The sequence below is a fragment of the Canis lupus genome, chromosome 6 (genome assembly GCF_048164855.1).
Source record: "Canis lupus baileyi chromosome 6, mCanLup2.hap1, whole genome shotgun sequence".
NCBI lineage: Eukaryota > Metazoa > Chordata > Mammalia > Carnivora > Canidae > Canis > Canis lupus.
In genome coordinates this window covers 80,272,587-80,294,718 of record NC_132843.1, presented here as the reverse complement: position 1 = coordinate 80,294,718, position 22,132 = coordinate 80,272,587, and the positions used below count along the sequence as shown (strand labels likewise).

Genomic DNA, 22,132 nt, shown 5'->3' with positions numbered 1-22,132 from the left:
AAATTTGAATCTCCAATTCAGGTTTTTATAATCACGATTTTATAATCTACTTGGACTTTATTATTCTATTGAGATGGCAGAGAAAGCAGATTCAAGCAGAAATCCGTTGAAGTGGAAAGAGGCTGCCCATGCTCAGTGAAAGACTTTCTGAGGAACGTAGATATTAGGAGTCCGTCCTGGGTAGAAAAACAAAGACTGTAATGTCCCTGTCCATATCCCAGGGTAGCAGTTTTATCGCAGTGCAGTGATTGTATATCTAGGCCGGGCACCGGGTACATCTCTGAACAGGCAGTTTCCACTCATCCACCTATGAGTCAGTTATCTTGTATCCTCACTCACACAGCCTGCCGCAGAACACGGGTGGTATTGGACACGAGGCAAACAAAACAAGAAGTGTGAATTTACATAATCCAGTAACGACATGATGGCATAAACTGAAAATACAAATTTATTTTGTTTCCCCCACTTCGTCAACTTCCAACTTCTCCAGAATCCTTGAACCCATTTCTCAAAATTAGTTTTCTTCTTAAGGCCCAGAAATGATTTTATTCCAGTCTTTTGTCCTGTGCTGATACATATTTAAGCCAGATTTGGGGTTTCCTGGATAACCCAGTGTATCAGTTGAGATGCCTTCAGTTGTGAGTGAAATCCAACTCAGACTGCTGACAATACGACAAGGAAGTTCTAATGGAATAAATGGAAGGGGTAGGATGAGCATCTGGCTTGGTGTATTCAGAGGCCCAGCGATACCAAGATGTCAGTCTTTCCACCTGCCATCCGGAGTAACCATACTCCCCATCCAGAGTGACTCCCAGCAGCAGTCAGGACTATGTAATTCAGGACTTTCTAATTCATACCCAGCAGGCCGCAGAGCACAAGCTCCTGTAATTGGACCACCCTGAAGCCAGTCGCTGTGGTCAAGGAAATGCCATGTGCTGACGGAGCAGGGTCAGAAGCCAGACATGAAAGAGAAGACGGACTTGGAATAGTTGTAGGGAAGGAGCCCCTCATATGGGCCAAACCTCCAACACAACTGACCCCTCACCAGGTCTGGGCAGCTCCACCGGCCACTTCCTCTTCTAACGCTAGTTGAAGCCATCTCCTCTGCCTTGTACTGTAGTCGCAGCCTTACCCCATCGCCTTGCTTCCAGCCTTGACCCTCCACAGTCCACGCTTCTCATGGCAGCGAGAATAATCTTTTGATGATGTAAAAGCCAGATTTCACTTCCCTCCTTAAAACCCCTCCAAATGGCTTCCTTTTCCAATTAGGAAAAAAAAAAAAAATCCAGTCTCCTTCCCTGGGCCAGAAGACCCTGATCGAGTCCTGCTTGATCCATCCATCCTTACAGCAAACCATCTACCCCCATCCAGCACACTCCAGCCACACAAGCCACTTCCAAGCTCCTGAACACACCTAGCTCATTCCTTTGGGGATTTCTACATTGTCCATGATGGTCTCAGCTCGAATGGAGCTGCCCCAGAAAGTCCTTGTCTAACCCATCCTAAAGGAGCACCTCAAGTCCCGGGCACCCCAGCCTGTAGCCCATTACCCTGATTGACTCTATTCATACCATTTGTACCTATCAGAAAACGTGTCTGTTGTGTGAACATTCTCTGATTCCAAGTGCTGGGGCTCTAGGGGCAGCAAGAAACTTCTAATTGTAAGAAAAACAGAGCCAAAAATGATTAGAACTCATCTGTCCATCTCTGACTTGGCAAATACAGAGGACTTGGGCTAGAGAACAGAAATGACAGAAAATGGGAATGAGGAAAGCCTAGGTCCCTACCTCCAGCCCCAGGAACGCTGGGAAAGAGTTAAAAGCATGGACACCGGGGTCAAAGAGCCCACAGACCAGCCCCTGCAGGGGTGCTTACCAGCTCTGTGCCCCAGTATGCTACTCAATCTTCCTGGGCTTTGGATTTCTCCCACAGAATGGGGATAATGGTAGCACCTAGCTCAGGAGGTGGCCGTAAGGATTGACCAAGATAATGCACGCAGCGCCCAGGACAGGGCCTGGCACAGTGCTGACATTCCTGGGTGCTTAGCTGGGGCCTGGGGATGGACACACAGGGGTGCGAGCACAGTTAGGCCCCAAAGAGTGGTTCTGTGCCCTTGCCTACGCAGTCTGCCCCGCTCCTAGGATGAGCTGAGCCGCTTCCCAGCTACAAACCCCTAATTAAAGAGGAGAGATGACATCCGTGACTGATCATATAAACATTGCAGATTCCAAGCTCCCCTCTCCTGCTGCCCCCATTCTCTCTCCCCACCTCTCCCCAAAAGCTATCTAAATAAGACCAGATTTTACCACCCACCTAGTGGGCAGTCTCTAAGCGAAGGCTGGGGACTAGCGATTTATCCTTCGGCTGCTGTGGGAATTCAACACACACAAATAAAGCTCCTTTTCCAGCCAAGTGTGTATTTTTCCATCAGCGTGTGGCCCCCATGCCCAGGCTGTCCTGTTTAGGTCAAGGGGGCCCGAGGGAGGGAAAGCAGAGGGGGGAGGGGGCTGCGGCTTCCGAACCTGCTCCCGGCCCAGAGTCCTGCCCGGGGCTGCCAGGGAAGCCCGGGAGAGGCCGGGTGGGCCCGGGGTGAGGGACGCAGACGGGCTCTGCCCACAAGCAACACTCCCCACTGTCTCCTGGCTTCTTGGCAAGTTGCCCTGGCTCCCGCCACGGCCCCACCGAGTGCCCATCCCTGGCTCCAGCTCTCAGTCCCCGTCGAGGATGACAGGCTGTCCAGTGTCCCTCCCAGCCCTGCTCCAGGCTTCTCCCCGTCACGTGCCTGCCTTTCCCCCTGACCCCGCAGCCTCACTGGACTACAGCCCGTTCCTCCCACGGTCTACATCCTTTAACCAGGACCTTGCCACCCGGCCTCAGGAGAGGCCCTGCCGACGGATCCTTCTCCCAAACCTCCCATCAGAGGCAATTTCCTCTTGGGGATGGGAGGAGGTGCTGGTGGTGGTGATCCTAAGTTCCGACTCATCTGCTAGGCTCTCTGCCGACCTGGGCGCTGTGTCTGGGGCACTCGCCCCAACAGGGTCAGGTGGTGAAGTGGCCCCTTCGGGGGGGAAAGTCTAGGCTTCCCTCCGCAGATCGCCCATGACCGTATGGACGCTGCTCCAGTATTGAAGCCTCTGTCTCCTCACTTCCCCGAGAGTAGCTGCGGGCCAATGGGCAGCTCCTCTCCTTCGGTTTCCTCCTCTACAAAATAGGAGGGAGCTTACCTGGCCTCACGTGTCTCCAGGTGCTGATATCTGGCCGTCCTGTGCTTCTCAAACTACCTGTGGGATCCAAGGACAGAGCCCGCTGGTGTCAGGCTTCGTGATGACACAGGTGAGGTGGCCTCGGCTACCTTGTCACCTGCCCTTTACATTCTCCCCACCCCACCTGATATGTTACCTTTGTGACCCCCCCAGGTTAACTGAACACCTCCTGTGCGAGGCTCTGTGGGAAGGGCTGACCCCATGACGGGGTCCCCTGTGGACCCCGCGAGCCGTCCACTGCCAGAGGCCAGCTGCGACGACCACACCTGTCCGCGGCCCCATCGGAGGACCGCCCACACCTGCGCCCCGGGCCCACGCGGGAGCCGGCCTCGGGTGCGACCTCGTGGAGGGAGGGCGGCGTGGCTCTGGGGCCAAGGAAGCTGAGGGTGCGCAGAGGCCTGAGGAGCCCCGGGTCCGGGCCGTGGGCACAGCCACGAGCTGGAGGAAGCCGTGAGGTCGGGGAAGATGCTATTACCCCAGACGCCCATCGTCGTTGTTGTTAACATCAGCGCCTCTGCGGGGCAGTGATGCCCCGACGCCCTGTGGGCACAGGGCTCCCGTCCCACCTCGGGGTCTCCTCCTGCAAGGGCTGCTGCCTTCCATGGCCGCCACGCGGTCAGGGAGCACCCAGGGCGGCCTAGGGCAGTGTCCAGGCCCACGTGGCGGGGCTGCAGGGAGTGTGGCGGGGGAGGCGCCCGGAGGCCGAGCGGTGCGGGTTCACGTGGCTCCCAGGCCCCGCAGCCCCAGTGCCCCTGAGCCCCCCAGGCCCGGTGCCTCCGAGGCCCACGCACACCCGTCCCCCACCCTGCGCCCCCGAGGCCCCCAGTCCCCGCGCCCCGGAGGCCCCGCACACCCATCCCTGTGCCCCCGAGGCCCCGCACACACCTGTTGCCCCCCCACGCCCCCAAGCCCCCCAGTCCCAGCACCCCTGAGGCCCCACACACCCGTCCCTGTGCCCCCGAGGCCCAGATGCCCTGGAGTCCTAGTGCGCCCACCCAGCGCACCACGGCGCCCACACGTCTGGCTCCACTACTTAAGGAACACGATCTAGAACTCTCTTTCGATCCAGCGCTGGCACGCCTGGTAATGCATCTTACAGACGCACGTGTATAAATGATGTGCCTCCCCCGTTACTTGTCTCAGTGTTTGTAGAAGCAAAAGATCAAGCAAACCACATTTCCATGGCGGGGGGGTGGGGGATAAAGTTAGACCACATCTGTGTTAGGAGGTATGAGATACTGAGAGAGCGAGAGAGCGCGAGAGAGCGAGAGAGCGCGCGCACATTCTATACTGATAAGGATGTCTGAGCTCTGCGGGTCGGTGAGGGGCAGAAGCAGCATGTGGTTGGCGACCCGGCCGGAGGGGAGCAAGGACACACGCACCTGGTGTGTGCAGGAAGCAACTCTGGGCAGACACGTAAGAAACGTCTAACTGGTGACCAGTGAGGGCTGAAGCGGGCCGGCGGGGACTGTGGAGCAGATATACTTTATTGGAACCATGCGACTGTACCACGTATTCAAACACCAGACTCCTAGGGAGCCTCCTGCATCACGGGGGTGAGGAGCGGGCGGCCCACGGAGGCAGTCCACTGCCGGTGCGCTCGGGGCTCACTGACCCCGGCCCCGCCGCCGTCCCAGGGCACCCAGCACCCGCCCCCCGCTGCGCCCCGCAGAGCTCCCGGGTGGCCACGGAAAAGAGCTGAGGGACGCACGTGATACGTCGCTGGCGCTTTATTATACAGAAGACTCCAAACATTTACATCTGGACGCGTCTCACTCTTCACACAGCTGCGGAGGGCCTGGGCCAGGCCCCCAGGGACGGGGCCGCAGGGCGGGCGGGCAGCTTGCTCCCGGGCAGAGGCCTTGGAGGAGGTGGTGCAGGGGGGACCACGGGCCCTAGCGGCTCCCGCCACCCTCAGTACTCAGGCCCCTGCGGCCCGCAACTCTCCCTCCTCCGCCTCCCGTCGTCCTTAGACCTCGCAGTCTTCCCGGAAAAGGAGCATCGGAAGGGGGTTGGGGAGCAAGAAACGGGGAGAGGGAGGCCAGGGGACGGTCAGTCCATGGTCTTCAAGTCTCAGCCCTGGATTAAGTTTTGCTCCTGCTGTGCACAGAGGTGCTGTCAAGGCCGCGGCCTGGTCCAGAAGGTTCTCCTCCGCACGTGGGTCTGCAAGGAGACCCTGGCGGGCAGGGCACAGCGGTTCCAGCATCGACACCACCATGGCCCTTTGCGTGACACCGTTCTGGAAGATTTCACATGCGCTGGATTATTTGGCGTTTGACTTTGTGTGTTGTCAAAGGCATATGAAACTTGCATGTCCTCTAGGGATGACCAGGGATGACCGAAGAGGGACACACGGCCTCGCTAGGAAGCCAGGAACAATGAAACTACTTCGCCACCTGCTTTCGGGTGAATGTGCCACATGGACAAGGCTTTCCGAATCATGAAACCAAGTCCCGGCAAACGCCGCCACTGCCCCCACGCCCCTGCTCCGCCCCAGGAGGGCCAGGCTTGGCAAATGCCTGGATCTTTAGGAAGAAATGACGGCGGTGCCACCCCAGAGCTTGCAGCCAACAGGCCCTTTGCACACAAGAGGCCACCTGCGGGGGTCTGTTCCCACGACTCCTCAACCTCCCACACAAGGCCACCTCGCTCCACATCCCACATAACACTGGCTCCGACTCCAGGGGGAAACGATCCCATGGGGCGGGGGGTGGCCGTGCGGAGGAGCCTGGTGACCTGCGATCCCAACAAATCACACCAATGCTGTCATCCTTAGGGCACCTCGGAGAACTTTCCTCGTGACAGTCACCGGCTCCCGGTTCCCAAAGCAGAGCAGACTCGCCTCCCGTGAAACAAGTTGCTCCCCACATCCAGCGGGTGCACAGTCCCTGGGCCAGGACCCTGAGGTCAAGCTCAGCACCCTTTGCTTCAGAGCCGGGAAGCGTCCGGGCGGCTCCGCGGTCAGACAGAGAAATGGGCAAGCGCCACCTGCCCTCTGCCTCCGCTGCAGCATGCGGCCCTTGGACTCATGTCAGGATTTCCCCTGGGCCCTGAGAGAGCGGGGATGGGGCGGGGGGGGGGGGGGAGCAGGCAGGGGAGAAGATGCTCGGGGCAGGCGCAAGGACCTTCTCAGTTGTCTTAATGGCGGGGCCCCTTTCCTGAGCCTTGGGTTCCCTTCTCGTGTCTTCGAGAATGTCCCGGGTCTCCCCCCTCACCCTGGCATGGAGGACGTGCGTGTCTGGGGTGTGAGCGCCGGGCCACCTGGAGGCACTTGTAAACCGTAGGGCAGGAGGTCGTGCTTCTCTGGGGCGCCCGGGCACCCGTGGCCCTGTGACGCTTCCTACAAAGCAGTATGTGCAACGCAGATACCCCGAGGCTGCTGGCCGAGGCTCCTGTGCCACTGCTCCACGAGGTGGCAGGCCCAGGGTGCAGAGCAGGGGCCAGGCCATGGCGGGAGCAGACGACGGGCACGCGGTGGAGCCAGGAGGCCAGGCTGCCATGGGCTTCCCGGCGCGTCCCCTGCGGGGCCCCAGGGACGCCCTCTCCAGCGAGGGCAGGAGACCTCCCTTCCCGGGGGGACCTGGAGGACCCAGAGGGTAGGGCGTGCAGTCTCCTCTGGCAGACGGGATCCTCAAGTACCCGACGGGATCCTCAAGTCCCTGGTGGAACCGCCCGCATCAGGGTTTCCAGGAAGGGCAGCTTGAGATGTCCCTGTAGCAGCAGGGGGTGGCCCGACGAGGGCCGCGAAGGCGCCCTGCGACAGAGCGCCGTTGACTCTGGGAGGCCCTGGCAGATGCCCCATGAGAACCAACCAGACAAACCGAAAGCTGCTGTCAAATAATCCGGGGCGGTGGATTAAACAACATTCGACGGCCTGCGCGGCTGCCGGACTCCCCGCGGGCTCTGCTCTGCTAAAGTGCCCCGCGAACGGCTAAGAGGGGGATGGAACGCGTCGGAGCTTCCCGGCTGACTCGGCCACGTCCTGTTGCACGGCCCAGCTGGAGATTAACAGGACGCGGAGCGCGGTCTGTTCCGCGAGTCAAAGGGCAGATGCCCAAGTGCCCCGGCAGGTCACCTATAGGTCTCTCTCCGAGAGGTGCCCCTGCCCGTTGCCCCCCAACCCCTGACCCGCTCGGCACCCCACCCCCCTACACTGTTTTGTGCTTTCCTCGTTTCCCTCAAGAAGACAGATTTGAGATCTCCAGCCCACGGCCTCCGGCAGGGCAGGGACGATGGCCAGGGGAGGCCACGGGAAGCCAGGCCAGGAGGCACACGCCAGCCGCGTCCACGCACAGAGGAGACCGCTGCAGCCGCGGCTCGGGCGCTGGGCCGTCCCGCTGCGGATCACATGTCCGGTGAGTTTATCACACAAGCAGCCGTCACTCACGGCTGGGAGGACGGGGAAGGGAAGAGGGGGCGAGGAGCCAGGACGGACATCTATAAGTGTGAGGCAAAGGCTGGGCCCGCGGGCTGCAAGGCCCTGCCCGCTGACGAGCCCCCACCCGCGGGCGTGGCTCCCTCGGCCCTGAGCCGCAGTTCTCCATCCACGGAGGCTGGTGGGCTCCCAAAGTGGGCTCCCTCTGGCTCTGCAAAGTGGCTGCCCTCCGACCTGGGGCCCCCTGGCTGCTGACCGGAGAGGAGGGTCACTGACGGGAAGCCGTAGGGCTCTAGGCCGGGGGGGCGGCCAGCCTCAGAAGTGTCCAGAATGAGATCCACATCAGAGAAGGCCACCAGGGCCTGGGTGGAGTCACAGGAGCTCTTCTCCAGCTCGCTGGCAGCAGCATAGGCAAGGGGCCCCGGGGTCCCCGCGCAGGGCCAGAGCCGCCGCAGGTCGTCCCGGAAGTGGGGGTTGAACAGCAGGTATAGCAGGGGGTTGAGGCAGGCAGGCAGGGGCAGGACCACCAGGAGCACGGACTTGACGGCCTCAGGGGTGACAGGGAAGAGGCCCAGCATGGAGGCGAAGCTGAGGAAGGCCACAGGGCAGTAGAGGAGCCCGTCGGCAAAGATGAGCCAGGCCACGTGGCGCACCATGGCGCAGTCCCACACGGCCTCCAGGTCGGCCCGCGGCAGGTCGCAGTAGAGCTTGATGTAGGCAGCAGCCACCAGCAGGAAGCACAGGCAGTTCATCATCACCAGCGCCACGGCGAAGCCCAGGGCGGCCGGCCGGCCCTCGGGGGGTGCGTAGGGCAGGCACAGCGGGGACGCCCCGTACTCGCCCACGGACGTGAGGGGCAGGGCGGCCGCCAGCCCGGCCAGCAGCAGGCAGCCCAGGGCCCCCGCGCGAACGCTGCTCAGGGTGGGCGCCTTCCCGTAGGCCCGGACGCACGACACGGCCACGCTGCACTGCACAGCGGCCAGGGTGAGCAGCAGCACCGAGGCCTCGGACCCCAGCACCGCCAGGAAGCCCGTGGCCCGGCAGCCCAGCCCCGTCTCCCAGCGCGCTCCGTACTGGGCGAACTGGCCGAAGGTCAGGGCATCGACAGAGGCCAGGAGGCCGCAGGAGAGGCCGCTCACGGCGTTGGCTCCGGCGATCGCCCCGACGACAAACTTGACCGGGGGCAGGGGGCCCGGGCCGCCCGCAAACACGCTCAGCAGCAGCAGCCCGTTGCACAGCACGGACAGCAGCACGATGGCCCACACGGCCAGCCGGACGCCCCAGCTCTCGAAGAGGTGCTCGCACGGCTTGAAGGGGCCTGCGGGAGACACGATCGGACGTTACCCTCCGGCAGGCTGCGTGACACGGGGCCCTGGGGCGCGGGGACACGGCCCGCGTCCTTAGGGAGCCCCGGCTGACGGAGGCTGACCTGGCCCCTGGGAACCCCCAGGTGGGCGGGGGTAGCGGGGGCACCCCAGCTCTTCCGAGGGGCAAATGGAAACACGCGGTCGGCCCATCTGTACGTGTACTAAATGTATCCGTACTAAAGTGCGAGTGGGCAGCACACGAAGCCAGGGCAGGCACGCGCTCAGCAAGGCGCTCTCTCCAAGGCCGAAGCCGTTAGAGGTCAGGAGGGGCATCGGAGCGGGCGCGGCTGGCGGGAGGCACGAGTGGCTGCGGGGGGCCCAGCCCAGCCCGTGCCCAGCGAGCCACGAAGGACCCCCGTGCGCAAGCCTGGCCACGCGGCGTCGGGCCGGGCCGTCCCTGCCCCGGGACGGGAACCGGCCGCCATCACTATTTGGGAAGAAAAGCACAGTAAGTGCATTAAAATGCAGACGACTCTGGGTTTTTCCAACCTGGTTTTGCACAAATGGGTGAGATCGTGCTGTTTTCCGTCTCCCCCCTCAGGTTCTGTCCTCAAATCACCCGGTGACTTTGGACGCATGATGTCTTCATTTCCTTTGGCTTCGGACTCCTGTCCTGCAATGTATTTCCAGTAGCTTGGGAACTTGGGAGGCTTTTGTGGGAACTACTTCTTTTTGTTGTTAAGATTTTATTTATTTATTCATGAGAGACACAGGGAGAGGCGGAGACCCAGGCAGAGGGAGAAGCAGGCTCCATGTGGGGAGCCCGACACGGGACTCGATCCCGGGACCCTGGGGTCACGCCCTGAGCTGGAGGCAGACGCTCAACCGGTGAGCCCCCCGGGCGTCCCAGGAATTACTTTTTAAATGTATTTTCTCCCAACTACCATATAATAGATGGAAAAAAGTTTGAAAATACGTTGTAGGAAGTTTGAAAAATACAACATGGAAAAATTAAAACTGCTTATCATCCCGCCTCTCTGAAAGAACTCATTTTAGTGTCTCCATTTAAAAAAAAATACAAAAAAAAAAATACATGTTGTTAAACTGAATTGGGATTTTCCATACATAGTTTTTAACTCCCGCTTTTCAAGTTAAAAAATTTCATCGTGCGCACTTCCCCGAATCTTCATCTTCCTGCAGGGCATGTTTTCCGTGGCTGCCTGCTGGGAGCTGGTCCACACGGATGTCCCGTCACTTGTCGGACGGTCCAGACCACCCGCTTCTAAAGCGAGAGCGAGTGGACTTCGCCTTTGGGAGGGAGCCTCCTCGTTCCCTCGTCCTGGTCTTTGGTTTGCGGTGTGAGGTCCCGCGGCCGCCAAGGCTGGTGGGCTTCCATGGGAGAAGGGGACCCACCTGCTTCTGTGAGGCCCCGCTGCCCTTGCTCTGCGCTGGCACCAGGAGGTGCGCCGCCAACGCTCGGGGCGGGGGGGGGGGGGTCGTGGGGAGGGGGTCGATGGGGAGGGTGGGGGGGATCATTGGGAGGGCGTGGGGGGTGGGGTCGGGGAGGGCACTGGAACCAGAGGGGAGGCAGCAGGCGGGGCACACGCAGGCACACACCCTCCCCATTGCGGGGAAGCACACTGTGCCCTGCTTTCTGTTCCCCCAACAGCTCCCTCCTGGCTTAAGCAACGCACTACTGCTTGGGGGGGGGGGGGGGGGGGCGTGGCTAACACTTTATTCTTTTTTTTTTTTTAGGATTTTATTTATCTACTCATGAGAGACCCAGAGAGGCCGAGGCAGGCTCCCTGCAGGGACTCCAATGCGGCCTCGATCCCGGGAGGCACCCCTGTCCGGCCCTGCGCCCCCAGGCGCCCCGCTAGCACTGTCAATGCTGAGCGGCTTCCTGGCTCAGCAGCTGGCCGCCCTGCATCACAGGGAAGGGGATTCTCGTCCTTCCCTCACAGCAGGGTGGCCTCAGGCTGGACACCAGGCCGCTTCCCCCCCCACCCCCCACCCCCAAGGGCTGGACGGGCCCCCAGGTGGGATGCCGTGGCCTCTCTGCGCAGCAGGGCCCGAGGGCTCTGCGAGGCCGCCTGAGGGAGCGCCCCAGCCGCCACCCTGTGCACCTGCCAACAGCACCTTCCTGGGGCTCCCTCCACCGGGAGGCGCTTTCTCCTTCTCCGGGTTCGTCTGGGCAGGCTGCTTGGCTCCCCCGCACCCCACACCCCACACCCTGCAGCACCCGCCACCAAGGGCAGACCTGCAGCTCCCTCCCCAGGAACCACCAGAGGAGCCTGCGCAGCCCACGGGATGTGGGTGCTTAGGCAGCGACGGTGCCTGAACCATGGTCACAGCCGTAGGGGGCTGGCCTGGCACCTCACGGAGGTAGCTGGCTGTGCCTTCCCCGTCCCCCCCACCACCCGCCCCCCATGCCCGTCTCACCTGGAGCGGGGCTGCACTGCACGCTAGGGCGTGGCCGGGTGTCCTCCGTGTCCAGCTGTAGCTCGTCCAGATCCAGGTCATCTGAGAGGCAAGACCACAAAGTGGCTTGGGGGCCCGGAGGCCAGGGGGGCTGGGGGGCTGCAGGCTGGGGACCGTCCAGCTCCATGTTTATCCAAAGGGCCGGCCGTTCAAGTAGTCACCCCAACGTACACCGCTCCCCGCAGGCTGTCCCCACGGTCCTGCTCGTCTGCTCCACTCTCGGGAGCGACCGTGCAGCTCCGGGCCCACTAGCCACTATCTGCCGGGCTGCTCTTCCCAGCAAACATTGCGTGGGAGACTGGCCGCCTCGAGCTCTGAGTCAGCCTGTCGCGTCCCGCCGCGCCCCCCCCCCCACAGCCTCGTCTGCCGGGCGGCTCAGACACGGGGCGGGGCTGCCTCCCCAGGAGCCCCCGGTCCCCCACTGTCGTTCCGGGTGTGGCTGCAAACACCATGAGCTGGGAAGAACATCTTTTTGCTTTTTAGAGAGTGAGCAAGCGAGCATGAGCTGGGGTTGAGGGGCAGAGGGAGAGAACCTCAGGCAGGCTCCATGCCCAGTGTGGAGCCCGATGCGGGGCTCGACCCTGTGACCCCGACACGACCACCTGAGCCAAAACCAAGAGAGTGATGGCAGCGGACGGAGCCGCCCGGCGCCCCAGGAAGGGCCCCTCTGTGACGGAGCAGGGAGCCGGACTGTGTTCAGAGGACGTGAACAGGGACTGTGGGTGCTGGAGGCCGCTGCCTGAACCGTCAGAGGCCCCAGGGGACTGACTCGGGCCAAGGGCTCGCACTGCACCTGCTGTGCCGACGCATGTGGGGAAGCTGCAGTAGGTGACCGAGAGGTGGGCTGAGGGCCCGTGGGCTGCAGCAGCGCCCGTCCGCAGGGCCTCGGGCAAGTGCAGACGACGTGGGGGCAGCAATACGTGGTCCTGCTCACGGGGAGCCCACGTGGACGGAAGAGGACGGAGGCGTCCACCGTCGGGTGCACCGTCAGCGGCCATGCGGATGTAACAGTGAGGCCTGAGGCCCCCGACCCGGCTCCGGGCTGCACCAGGCCGGCGAATCCTCGTCCTCGTGGTCTCAGTAACCTCCCGCAGTGCATGAAGCAGGACTGGACCCGTTGGGCAGATGAGGAAACTGAGGCTCGCGGATGTTAAGTGGCTTGCCCGAGGTCTCCAGCCGGAGTACGACGGGGCAGAACTTGACCAGTTTGTCTGACTCCAGAGCCCGGATATGTAGCCATCAGGCCTTCCCGGGTGAGGGGCCGATCTTGGGGGGGGCGCCTGGAGGGGGCGGCGGGGCGGCTCTGCAGCTGCGTGAGCTGCGCGTGACTTGCCACCCGAGGTATTGGAGCAGAGAGGCCCTGACGTGAGAAAGGACTGGACTGGGTCGTCCTTTTGGATCCCTCCCATTCCAAGTCTGGCCCCTGCAGCTCCTGTCGCCCGAGGAAAGGGCGAGAAAGACCAACGTGTCGTCAAAGAAACCCTGCGACTTGTTTGAATCAAATGAGGTTTTTGGGATCCCTGGGTGGCCCAGCGTCCCTGGAGGGACGCCCGTCCAGGGCGTGGGTTTCAGGGACCGGGCCCCGCGGCCTCATCCTCTGTTGCACAAGTAACAGAGCGGTCACTCGGCGTCACGCCTGTCCCCGTCTTTGGCTCGTGTGGCTTGTTTTGTCCCCAAAGGGTGAACACGTTCGGTTGGGTGCTGTCCTGGGGGGCGGGAAGGCTCTGCGGGGTGACGCCCGCGGCCCAGCCCGGCCTCCCCGCCCACTGTGCTCCCTGCCCGGCCCTGCTCCCCCGCATGGAGCCCGCGAGTGCTTGAAAGCAGAGGGCAGGAGTGCAGCGCAGGGGGCAGCCCGCGGACCGCATCTAAGCTGGAGGGTCACGGCCACGGTGTTAAATAACCAGTCTTCAAGCGGGGAGGAAATCGAGTCTGGCTGCAGCGAAGCACCTGGTCTTCCTCCTCCAGGCATATGAGCCCCGCAGGAAGTGGGGGGCCCGGCCCAGCTCCCGGAGGGGCGCAGGCTCCCACGACCCGATGCCCTGGGGCCTTGCAAGGCCTGAGTCTGAGGAAAGTTTCTGGGGCTCCTTGCAGCCCTGAGGGAGTGCAGCTGGCCGACTCCGGGACCTCCCTGGGGACGGCTGTCCAGGGGCTGCTGCTGCGGCCTCACACCCTCCCCGGGGAAGGACACCTGGACACCCCCACCCCGCGGGCGAGCCGTGTCCGGATGACGCCCCCCCTCCCGTCCAGGCCGGGAGGCACCCGGCTCCAGCGGCAGTGCACCTGCTGCATCCTCCAGGCCCCAGGTGCCTGCGCTTCTCATCCACAGACCAAACACAAGGAACGAGGCTCTAAGGGGGGTCAGCGTGGCCGAGGCAGCTCAACCGGTAAACGGTGCAGTTGGGGTTGGGCCCCAAGTCCGTCTACACCGCCAAAAGGTGCTTTTCTTATGTTTTGATTTTTCTGTTCAGCTTCTCCATGGACATACCGTCCACACGGAGGGGGTCAGAGATTGGAAAACACTCCCAATACTCCACGTGGGGCCCCATGTTGCTTCCTCCTGATTCTACGTCGGCTCTGCCACAGGCGTGCAGCCGAGGGGCTGGAAGCGCTCCCCTCGGCCCTTTGTCCAAACACCGGCTGGTGACGATCCGCGAGTCCCCTCTGCTGCCCGCCTGCACCCTCCTTCTTTTTACCCCAGCGGTTCCAGGAACAGATCCTGGGGCCCGTCCCCGCAGGGTCCCCTCGGCCCTGGTGGTCTCCACGAGGCAGGATGGCTGCGACGCTCGTGATCCCGTTTGGCTCTAGGACGTATACTGAAGGGCCTTTTTTTTTTTTCTTTTAAGCAGGTTTCACTTAATTGACTTGATTCAGCCCCACTTGGCTCAGGGTGACCAGGATGTGGATGTCCTTCCCGAGAGCGGCCTGCCCTCAAAGGGCCCACGTGGAGAGGGAACGCGCGGGTGGCAAGGACGGCGGTGTCGCGGCCGGGAGGCACCCTGTGCACTGCAGAGGGTGCGGCGGGTGTGGAAGCATCACTGCTGTCCCCATCACCCCGTCTGCTCCTCCCCAAGCACCTCTGGGCAGCGTCCCAGGCCGTGGTGCGAGCAGGGCTCACCTCCCAGGCACTTGGGGTCTCCCCCCGCAGCCCCTGCCACGACCCCTCTCGGCCCCGAGCCTCCCCCTAAACTGCCCCAGCCCCCAGCCGCCTGCCCAGGCCCCGCACTCACAGTGATTCTCAGCCTGGCCGGCCAGCAGGCCTGGGGGCCTCTTCGGGGCTTCATCCTCAGCAGGGTGGAAGTCCTCAGCCCCCCACTGCCCCGAGGACTTGAAGAAGCCGGCACAGACGCCGTAGGCGCAGCACTGGTAGGCATAGGGCACCTCCAGGATCCTGGGGGCGGAGGGGCTGCCTTAGGAGCGCTTAGGGTGCCGGGCCCTCGACCCCACAGTGTCCTAGGACGGTGCGGGCGGCCGGCTTCCTGCGTGCTGGCCTCACAGCCTCTGTGGGGCCGAGCATCTGCCCGTCTTTCCCTCACTCGTCTGAGAAGGAAATGGGACGATGAACTTTCCACCGTTGCTGGAGTCCCCTCGGGAGGCGCCGAGCGGCAAGCAGCCCCCCAAGCCCGCACAGCCCCCCCGCTATGCTCCCACCCAGCCGACCGCCCTTCCTTCCTGTCCAAGGAGACAGGGGTCCTGAGACAGCCTGTGTGTCACTGGCACGGGGGCTGCTGGGCAGCTCGCCCCCACCCATCGGCGCCCTGGGCCCGGCCCTGACTCCGGGGCCCGGACGCTGCCCTGAGGACAGCAGGGAACAGGGAGGTCCTGGGGCTCTCGGCATCCCCTCGGGCCGGTGCTTGGGACAGAAAGACACGCTCTGAACGTGCTGGGGCGGGCAGGGGGCACAGGCCCGTCCCACTCAGCAGTGGCTAGACCCGAAGGCTCTGGGCCCTCCGGTTTTCCCTCTGCCCCCACGGCCTCTGCCGTGGCTCCAGGGCAACCAGCCCAGGGCTGGGGGCCTCACCTCAGCTTTGGGAAGCTGTCCTTGGAGAAGGCCTGGGACAGGGCCAGGTTCCCTCGGAGCTTCAGGTGCATCAGGCCCCCGAGTCCGGCCAGTGGCAGGGTGCTCAGCTGGTTGTCGGTCAGGTCCCTAGGACAGAGGCGGTCAGCGGTACTGGCCTGCGCGGGACCAAGGGGACCCGAGCCGGGACAGGACAGGAGCAGGGAGGCGGGTGCGTCCGTGCCGGGGCTGGAGGGCGGGCACGGCGGCCGGACCAGCCGTCACCCACCCCGCACCGCTGCTCACGGGCTCACTCCCCAGACGCCGCGGGCCAACGACGCACAGGGACGGCTCTGAAGTCACGCCGAGCCGTCCTAGTGGTTAGCAACAGGCCCCCCCGACCGCAGCCCCCTCCGAGGGTCCCTGGGCGCCTGCTGGGGGCACCTGCTGTCCCGCCCACATGACGGGCCGGGGTCGGCGGCTGGACAGAGCTGCTCTCTGGTTCTGCGGTCCAGGGAGGGGGACACGCACGGAGCCGTTTCGGGGACGCGGGACCCCAGAGCAGACCCCAGGACCACGGACTGCGCGTCGTGGAAGGGCCTGGGCTGGAAGGCAGGAAACCTGGTGCTGTCCCCGCCTCCCTCTGTGCCCAATGGAAGTCACACGTTGGCCTGAGTTTCAATGTCCTCATCTTTCAAAGGGATAAAAATATCCACCCTACATATCTGGCAGGAGCAGAGCAAACAGGAGCAGGAAGACCAAGGTGCGAGGTTGCGAGGCCCGGCCCTGCGCCCAGGGAGGCAGGCTGCGTGTGCCGGGGAGGCAGGCCCTGGCCCTGCTGCGGGCCTGGAGGCCTCCCTGGGGAGGTGAGGGGCTGGGCTGCGTGACCCCCGAGGCCAGGGCTGGAGCTGGCCCTGAGGGAGTCCGGGGGTCACTCAGAAAGGCGTCCTTTGGGGCGGACGCACCTCCAGGACGTGCAGGCAGGCAGCGGGCTCCCCCTCGCACAGGAGCCCTTGTGCAGTACACAACCCGCACCACAGGCCCTTGCCAGCGCCGCACGCTCCCCGTGAGCCTCCTGTGTAAGGCGGGGGCCCTGCGAACCCTGCCACCCGCTTGACGGCAGCCCTCGGGGGTGGTGCTCATGCAGGGGGCTGCTGGGCTGAGGCCCAGGCTTCCACACCTGCTGCCCCATCCCAGGGTGTGGAGGAGCCAGGCCCTCTGTTTACCAGGCCCCTCGGGCCGTCAAGCCGACCATCAGAATGACTGATTAGGGGGGCGGCCGCCTCCCGGGATGTGCGGTCAGTCCTGCATGTCCCCCTCCCGCCCACGGCCACGCGGTCCTCACTGGGCTGCATCACCCGGGGGAGGCTGCAGGGAGCACTCACAGCTTGACGAGGGAGCGCAGGGTCACGAAGGCCTCGGGGTGGATGGAGCGGATGGCGTTCCAGCTCAGGTCCCTGTGGGCAGGGAGGGCATCACGGGCGCGGCCAGCACAGGGGGTGGGGCTCGCTGCGCCCATCCTGGCTTCTCCCCCATCTGCTCCCCATCTGAGCCGCCCCAGGGGCGGGACCTCCAGCCCCTCGGGGGAGACACCTGCTGCCTGGCTCCCAACCCAGCTGTGGCCACAGGGAAAGGGGCTGGGAAGCCGCTGGACGGGGAGGCTCCCTCCTGGGTGTGCGCGGGGGCGGGGGGCGGAGCACATAGCAGCCGCGGGCTGCGGGGACGGCCACCCGTGCGGCTGCGGGTACTCACAAGGCTCGCAGGGAGCTCAGCTGGCTGAAGGTGTCGGCTCCGATCGCCCCGATGCGGTTGTGCTGCAGGCCGCTGGGGGAGCGAAAGAGGCCACATGAGCCCGCAGGCTCGGAACCCAGCTCGGGTCCACGCCCCCCGCACCGGGAGGAGGCAAGCGGAGCTCCCCTCTCCTGGCGCGGGAAGAAAGGGCCCGGCCCGCGGAAGTCTCCAGAATTAAAGGGAGCATGAGGGGATCCGGTTGCCGCGGGTAAGTGGGTCAGGAGACAAAGCCACAAAACCATCCCTCTGGCCCGAAAGGGAGTCGGTTTCCAGGGTTCCCACCGGGCTGGCTCCCAGCCCAGCCAACCTCGCCCCGGGGCCTCCTGACCTCAGACCAGCAGCAGAGCACCGCCCCGCCCCTGGGTGACCCCTCGCTGGCCCAGCTCGGGGCACAGCTCGGGGCTCGGCCCCTCGGAAAGGGACCGAGCCCGGGCCCCACAGCGCCGAAGAGCCTCCTTCCCTTGGCACCTCGATGGATGGGACAGGCCCGCCCGCCCCTATCCTGCCTGGGCCCAGGGGACAGACCCCGAGCCTAGGGGACCCGGCCCGTTGGCACAAACAGAAGCTGGGTGAAAAGAGCTTAGAGCATTTTCAAAGTGGCTTTTGTGCCTCGTCAGATTCGAGCCATAGGTCGTCCTCCCGGGTACGAGCATGCAGGTGTTGAAGGGGGTGTGGACGTGGGGGGGGGGGCGGCCTCAGCCGGGGCACTCGGCCCCCCATAGCCCTGGGCTGTCAGCCTCCTACCCTACCCAGCCTGGCCCCCGCCGGCCCTGGTCACCGTTGCCCTCGCTGCTACTGACCCCGAGAGAGCCACCCCAGACTGTCCGTGCGCCAGCTCCCGGGTGCGGCGTCTGTGGTCCCTACAAGTTGTGTCGGGGCCTCCGCCCAGCTCCCCGCACCAACCCCCCGGATTCCACGGGCTCAGGGAAGGGATAGCCGTCCGAGCGTGTGCGCTGACCCTTCCCCACGGACCCGGCCCGGCTTGCGTGCCTTCACCTCCCCTGCCTCACGCCCCGACTCACATTTCCTCCAGCTTCTGACACCTGTGCAGGCTGGGCAGCTCCTCGATCTGATTGTGGGACAGTTCCCTGGCGGGGGACGGGGTGGGGGTGAGGGCCAGGAGAAGCAGCTCGGACCAGGCCGTGCCTCCCTGCCAGGCAGCCGTGATCAGGAGGACCTGCAGGGATGCGGCTGCGGACACACCTGCCGCCGCTGAGTCTTCCCTTCCCTTCCCCCAGAGTCCCCTTGCACAGGGAGCAGGGCCAGACGAGGCCCCCGGGGCGTTTTCCCAGTAGGGGGCCCTGGGGTCCTGGGGAGGCGGAGTGAGAGAGCTGGGATGGCCCACGGGGAAGGTGTCAGGCCTTACTGGGCGAGCTGGAGTGAAGCTGGGGCCCGAGGGATCACCTGGCCCGGCCCCTCCCACCCCACGAGGACGCCGAGGCACAGAGGGGACAGAAGCCGCCAGGGACTCGAGCCGGCAGCGGGGCTGCGTCTCCAGCCCACGTCTCCAGATGTGTCGCGTGCCAGCCTCCCCACCCGAGCTGCGGGCCCTGGTCTGCACGGGGGCCTGCGACTCCCGGTGGACTCGGGGGAGCAGGCAATTCTCCTGGACGCCGGACCCGGTCCCGGAGGACGTTGAGTTCTTATCACTCGCCAACTGATGCCGCTCACCAGCGCCCGTCAGGTGCCGCACCATGTGCTATGCGCCCGACGCACGCTTTGTCTGATCCTCACACTTTTATCCACGTTTTGCTGATGAGAAACGGGAGCCCCAGGAGGTCGGAGGCTGCGCCCCAACGCGTGCAACGGCCCAGCGGCAGAGCAGGGCCTCAGACCCGGGTCCGGCTCCAGGGCCTCGTGGTGTGGCCCCGGGCAAGAGAGCACAGCCCGGGCCCTGTTGGGCGGGTGCTCAGCAGAGGTCCAGCTCGTCCCCTCCAGGAAGAGCGGCGGCCGAGTGGGACGAAAGCCTTGGCCAGCCCCGGGAGCAAGGGCCCAATGCCAAGACGGGACAACGTCCACGAGTCACTCACAGGACGCGGAGCCGCGGCAGCTGCTGGCACATCCCGGGCGGGAGCAGCCGAATGCCTGCGCGGGTCAGGGTCCTGTGGAGAGAGGACACGCATCTGGCACCCGCCCGGGCCCCTTCCCTGCCCCCCGGCCCCAGCTCGGGTGGCTCTGACAGGGGCGCCACGCTGACACTAGGGCTGGGCTGGGCTGCGGGGCGAGGGGAGCAGACCGGCGAGTGCACGGAGCTCCGGGGCGGGGGGCAGAGGAACAGAGGGACACTGCCCAGGGGCACTGCGCCCGTGCCACTTGCCCACCTGGCCATAATGCCCGCATCCCAGTTTCGCAGCGGCCCCCGGCAGCACTGGGCAGCGGGACGGCCACTAGGATGGCCTCTGCCCCACCTGCAGGGGTGTGGCCGCAGGCGGCAGGAAGACACTGCCCCAACCCCCTAGTGGAGCCATGCGAACTGTTGGGACTGAGCACGGATCTGCTCCCGCGCCCTGGGGAGGGCAAGGACAGGCCCCAGCAGGCCTCCGGGAGCAGGGGACGCGCAGGGCAGGATGCGGGCCGAATGCGCTCCCTCACGCTCCCTCCCGGGGTCTGCTTGGCTGCTCCACACACCTCCAAGGGTTCTCAAGGCCCCTGCGCTCCCACCCTCCCCACCCCACCCGCTGCAATAACAAGTCGCAGCAAAGTCCTTGTGGTAATTGCCTGCACAACGGCCAAGGACGCCTCCTAGCCCTGCGTCCACGGCCTCGGCCCGCTCACAGCTCCGTGTGAGGAGCTCGGATGGCCCGTCTGGAGGATCCCCGCAAGGCGGACAGAGGACCCGCCTCCTCCCCCAAAGCCTGGGCCACCGAGGCCGTGCCTGCAGCCGTGCCACCTCCGGGGCGGCCATGGGCGCTGGGCTGTGTGGGGACCTCGGCCGGCAGCAGAGGAAGCGGGCCCATAGGGGCAAGCAGAGAATGTGGGCGGCCCTCGGGGGATGGGCAGGGGGACGCCCTGGGGGCAGGGCCCAGGCGGTGGGGCGGGCACCCACTCACAGGATCTCCAGGCTGGTGGTGCCTTTGAGGTCGGGGAACTCCTGGATGTCGGTGGCGCCGTTCAGGGACCTGGAAACGCACGACAGCGTCTGACGTGGGGCCAGAGCATCTTGGGATCCGGGCGCCCCACCCATGCGGATAGTCCCTCCAGGGATCCGCTGTCATCCCTCCCGCCCTCAGAACACCCAGCGGCCCAGGCCCTCTGGGGCGGAGCTTTGTCCCCGGAGAGCTGGGACCTGACCCGAGAGAGCCCGACAGGGCCCGAAACTGGCAGCGGGGCCCTGGCATAAAACAAAATGAACAAACAAAAAATGCAGGCAAATCCATCCACAGATGTGTTGACGCCACCCGCCTCGCACGGTTAGGGTGACAAGGGACGTGATAAGGGAAGCCCACGCTTTAAGGTGTCGGTTATGTTCCTGCGATGCCATAGGTAGCACGCAGTCCGTGGTGGGACACGGCCTGGGAATAACAAGAATGGGAGGAAGGAGCACGGGGATGCCTGGGGCCCAGAGCAGGGAGGGCGCTGCAGCCCAGGGCCGCGGGATCCACGCCCCAGGCTCCGGGAGGAGCAGGGCTGAGCCCCGTTGTTGGTTCCTGCAGCCAGTATTTAGGGAGCAGCTCCCCAGGCCACAGACAGCTCCTTTGCTCTGGAGAAGGGCCCCTTTGTGCTCATTTGGGGTCTGGGAAGAAGCCACGGGGCGGCGGAGGGAGGCTGAGTGCAGCTGGATCTGGGGCCAGGCCTGAGCAGAGGCCGAAGCCGGAGGGGCAGGCTTTGCACTGGGGGCTGTGCCGGCAGGGGCGAGAGCTGCGGAAGGCGGGCGAGAGCTGTGGAAGGCAGGCGAGCCGGCGGGAGGGGTGAGGCCCGGGGAGTCCGACTTACAGGGTGTGCAGTTTAGGCAAGTCCTGGAACGCTGACCTCCCCACACACTGGATCGGGTTATCATAAAAGTGTCTGGAAGAAACAGACCCAAAAGCCTAATTTAACCGTTCGGCCTTGGAGCAGGGACCCAGGCTGACCCCTCACCCACAGGCCGGGCCGGGCGCCCCCTCCTGGATTCCTGCCTCCTCAGCCCCTGCAGGGCCCCCCAACATGCTCAGCGCTCACATTGTCTGCAGCAGAGGGTTCCCCATGAAGGCCTTCTCTGGGATGGCCTTGATGTTGTTGTTGTGGAAGCCCCTGGAAGACAGCGCACGAGGCAGTGAGGACGGGCAGACATGCGTGCAGGGAGAGGTGCATTCCCAGGAAGCTTCTGGAAGGCGCCTAGTGAGGCCTTGAGCCTGAGACATGGCCGGGGACTGACGGTCCACCTCCGGCCTGTGACGTGGCTGTTGCTTTCCTAACACGCCGGCCTCCCCTCTGACTCTCGTGAAGGGGGGAGGAGAGGAGCCTCGGGGATGGGAGGCGGGATCCCAGGCCCCACGGAGGAAGCTGAGGGGGTGGGAGGACGGCAGCGCCTGAGATGTGCCTCCAGCAAGGCCTGGCCTCCAGGCCCTGACACTAAGGAGCCAGGAGGGCAGCGGCAGGAGGGGTCACGCCGTGGGGGGCCGAGGGTCGGGCCGCGGGCGGAGGTCGGGGTGGGTTGGCTGCAGGGGACAAGACAGAGTCCCTCGAGAATCCCGAGCAGGCGCCGTCCATCCTGGCTCTTCATCCCTGGCTCCCCCGCCTGAGCCGAGTGGGAGCCGCAGGCGCTCCCCCCGCGGACCCTGGTGCACACGCACCCACGGCCCTTGCACGCCCACCGCGGAGGGGGGCTGGCCTCGCCTCCTGGCTCTGCCCCTCCTCCAACGGCCCCACTGCCCCCATGGCCACGGGTGCGGGGGGGCGTTCACATCCTCCAGTCTGGGGGGGTCCCCACTGTCAAGGGCCG

The 22,132-nt window shown here is 64.6% G+C and overlaps 1 protein-coding gene across 3 annotated transcripts in view; it reads right to left on the bottom strand.

Moving 5' to 3' along the window:
• Positions 1 to 4,732: 4,732 nt before the first annotated feature.
• The window catches only part of LGR6 (leucine rich repeat containing G protein-coupled receptor 6), a 105,161-nt gene continuing 87,761 nt past the window's right edge, over positions 4,733 to 22,132 (bottom strand). For all 3 annotated transcript variants that reach the window (XM_072831433.1, XM_072831434.1, XM_072831435.1), the window contains 11 exons: positions 21,370 to 21,441; positions 21,145 to 21,216; positions 20,262 to 20,330; positions 19,242 to 19,313; positions 18,234 to 18,299; positions 17,173 to 17,244; positions 16,806 to 16,877; positions 15,445 to 15,570; positions 14,654 to 14,814; positions 11,388 to 11,468; positions 4,733 to 8,956 (listed from right to left, as the gene is read on the bottom strand). In XM_072831433.1, coding sequence (XP_072687534.1) covers positions 7,701 to 8,956; positions 11,388 to 11,468; positions 14,654 to 14,814; positions 15,445 to 15,570; positions 16,806 to 16,877; positions 17,173 to 17,244; positions 18,234 to 18,299; positions 19,242 to 19,313; positions 20,262 to 20,330; positions 21,145 to 21,216; positions 21,370 to 21,441 — 2,119 coding nt within the window. In that variant the 3' untranslated portion in view covers positions 4,733 to 7,700. The remainder of the gene's footprint in view (positions 8,957 to 11,387; positions 11,469 to 14,653; positions 14,815 to 15,444; positions 15,571 to 16,805; positions 16,878 to 17,172; positions 17,245 to 18,233; positions 18,300 to 19,241; positions 19,314 to 20,261; positions 20,331 to 21,144; positions 21,217 to 21,369; positions 21,442 to 22,132) is intronic.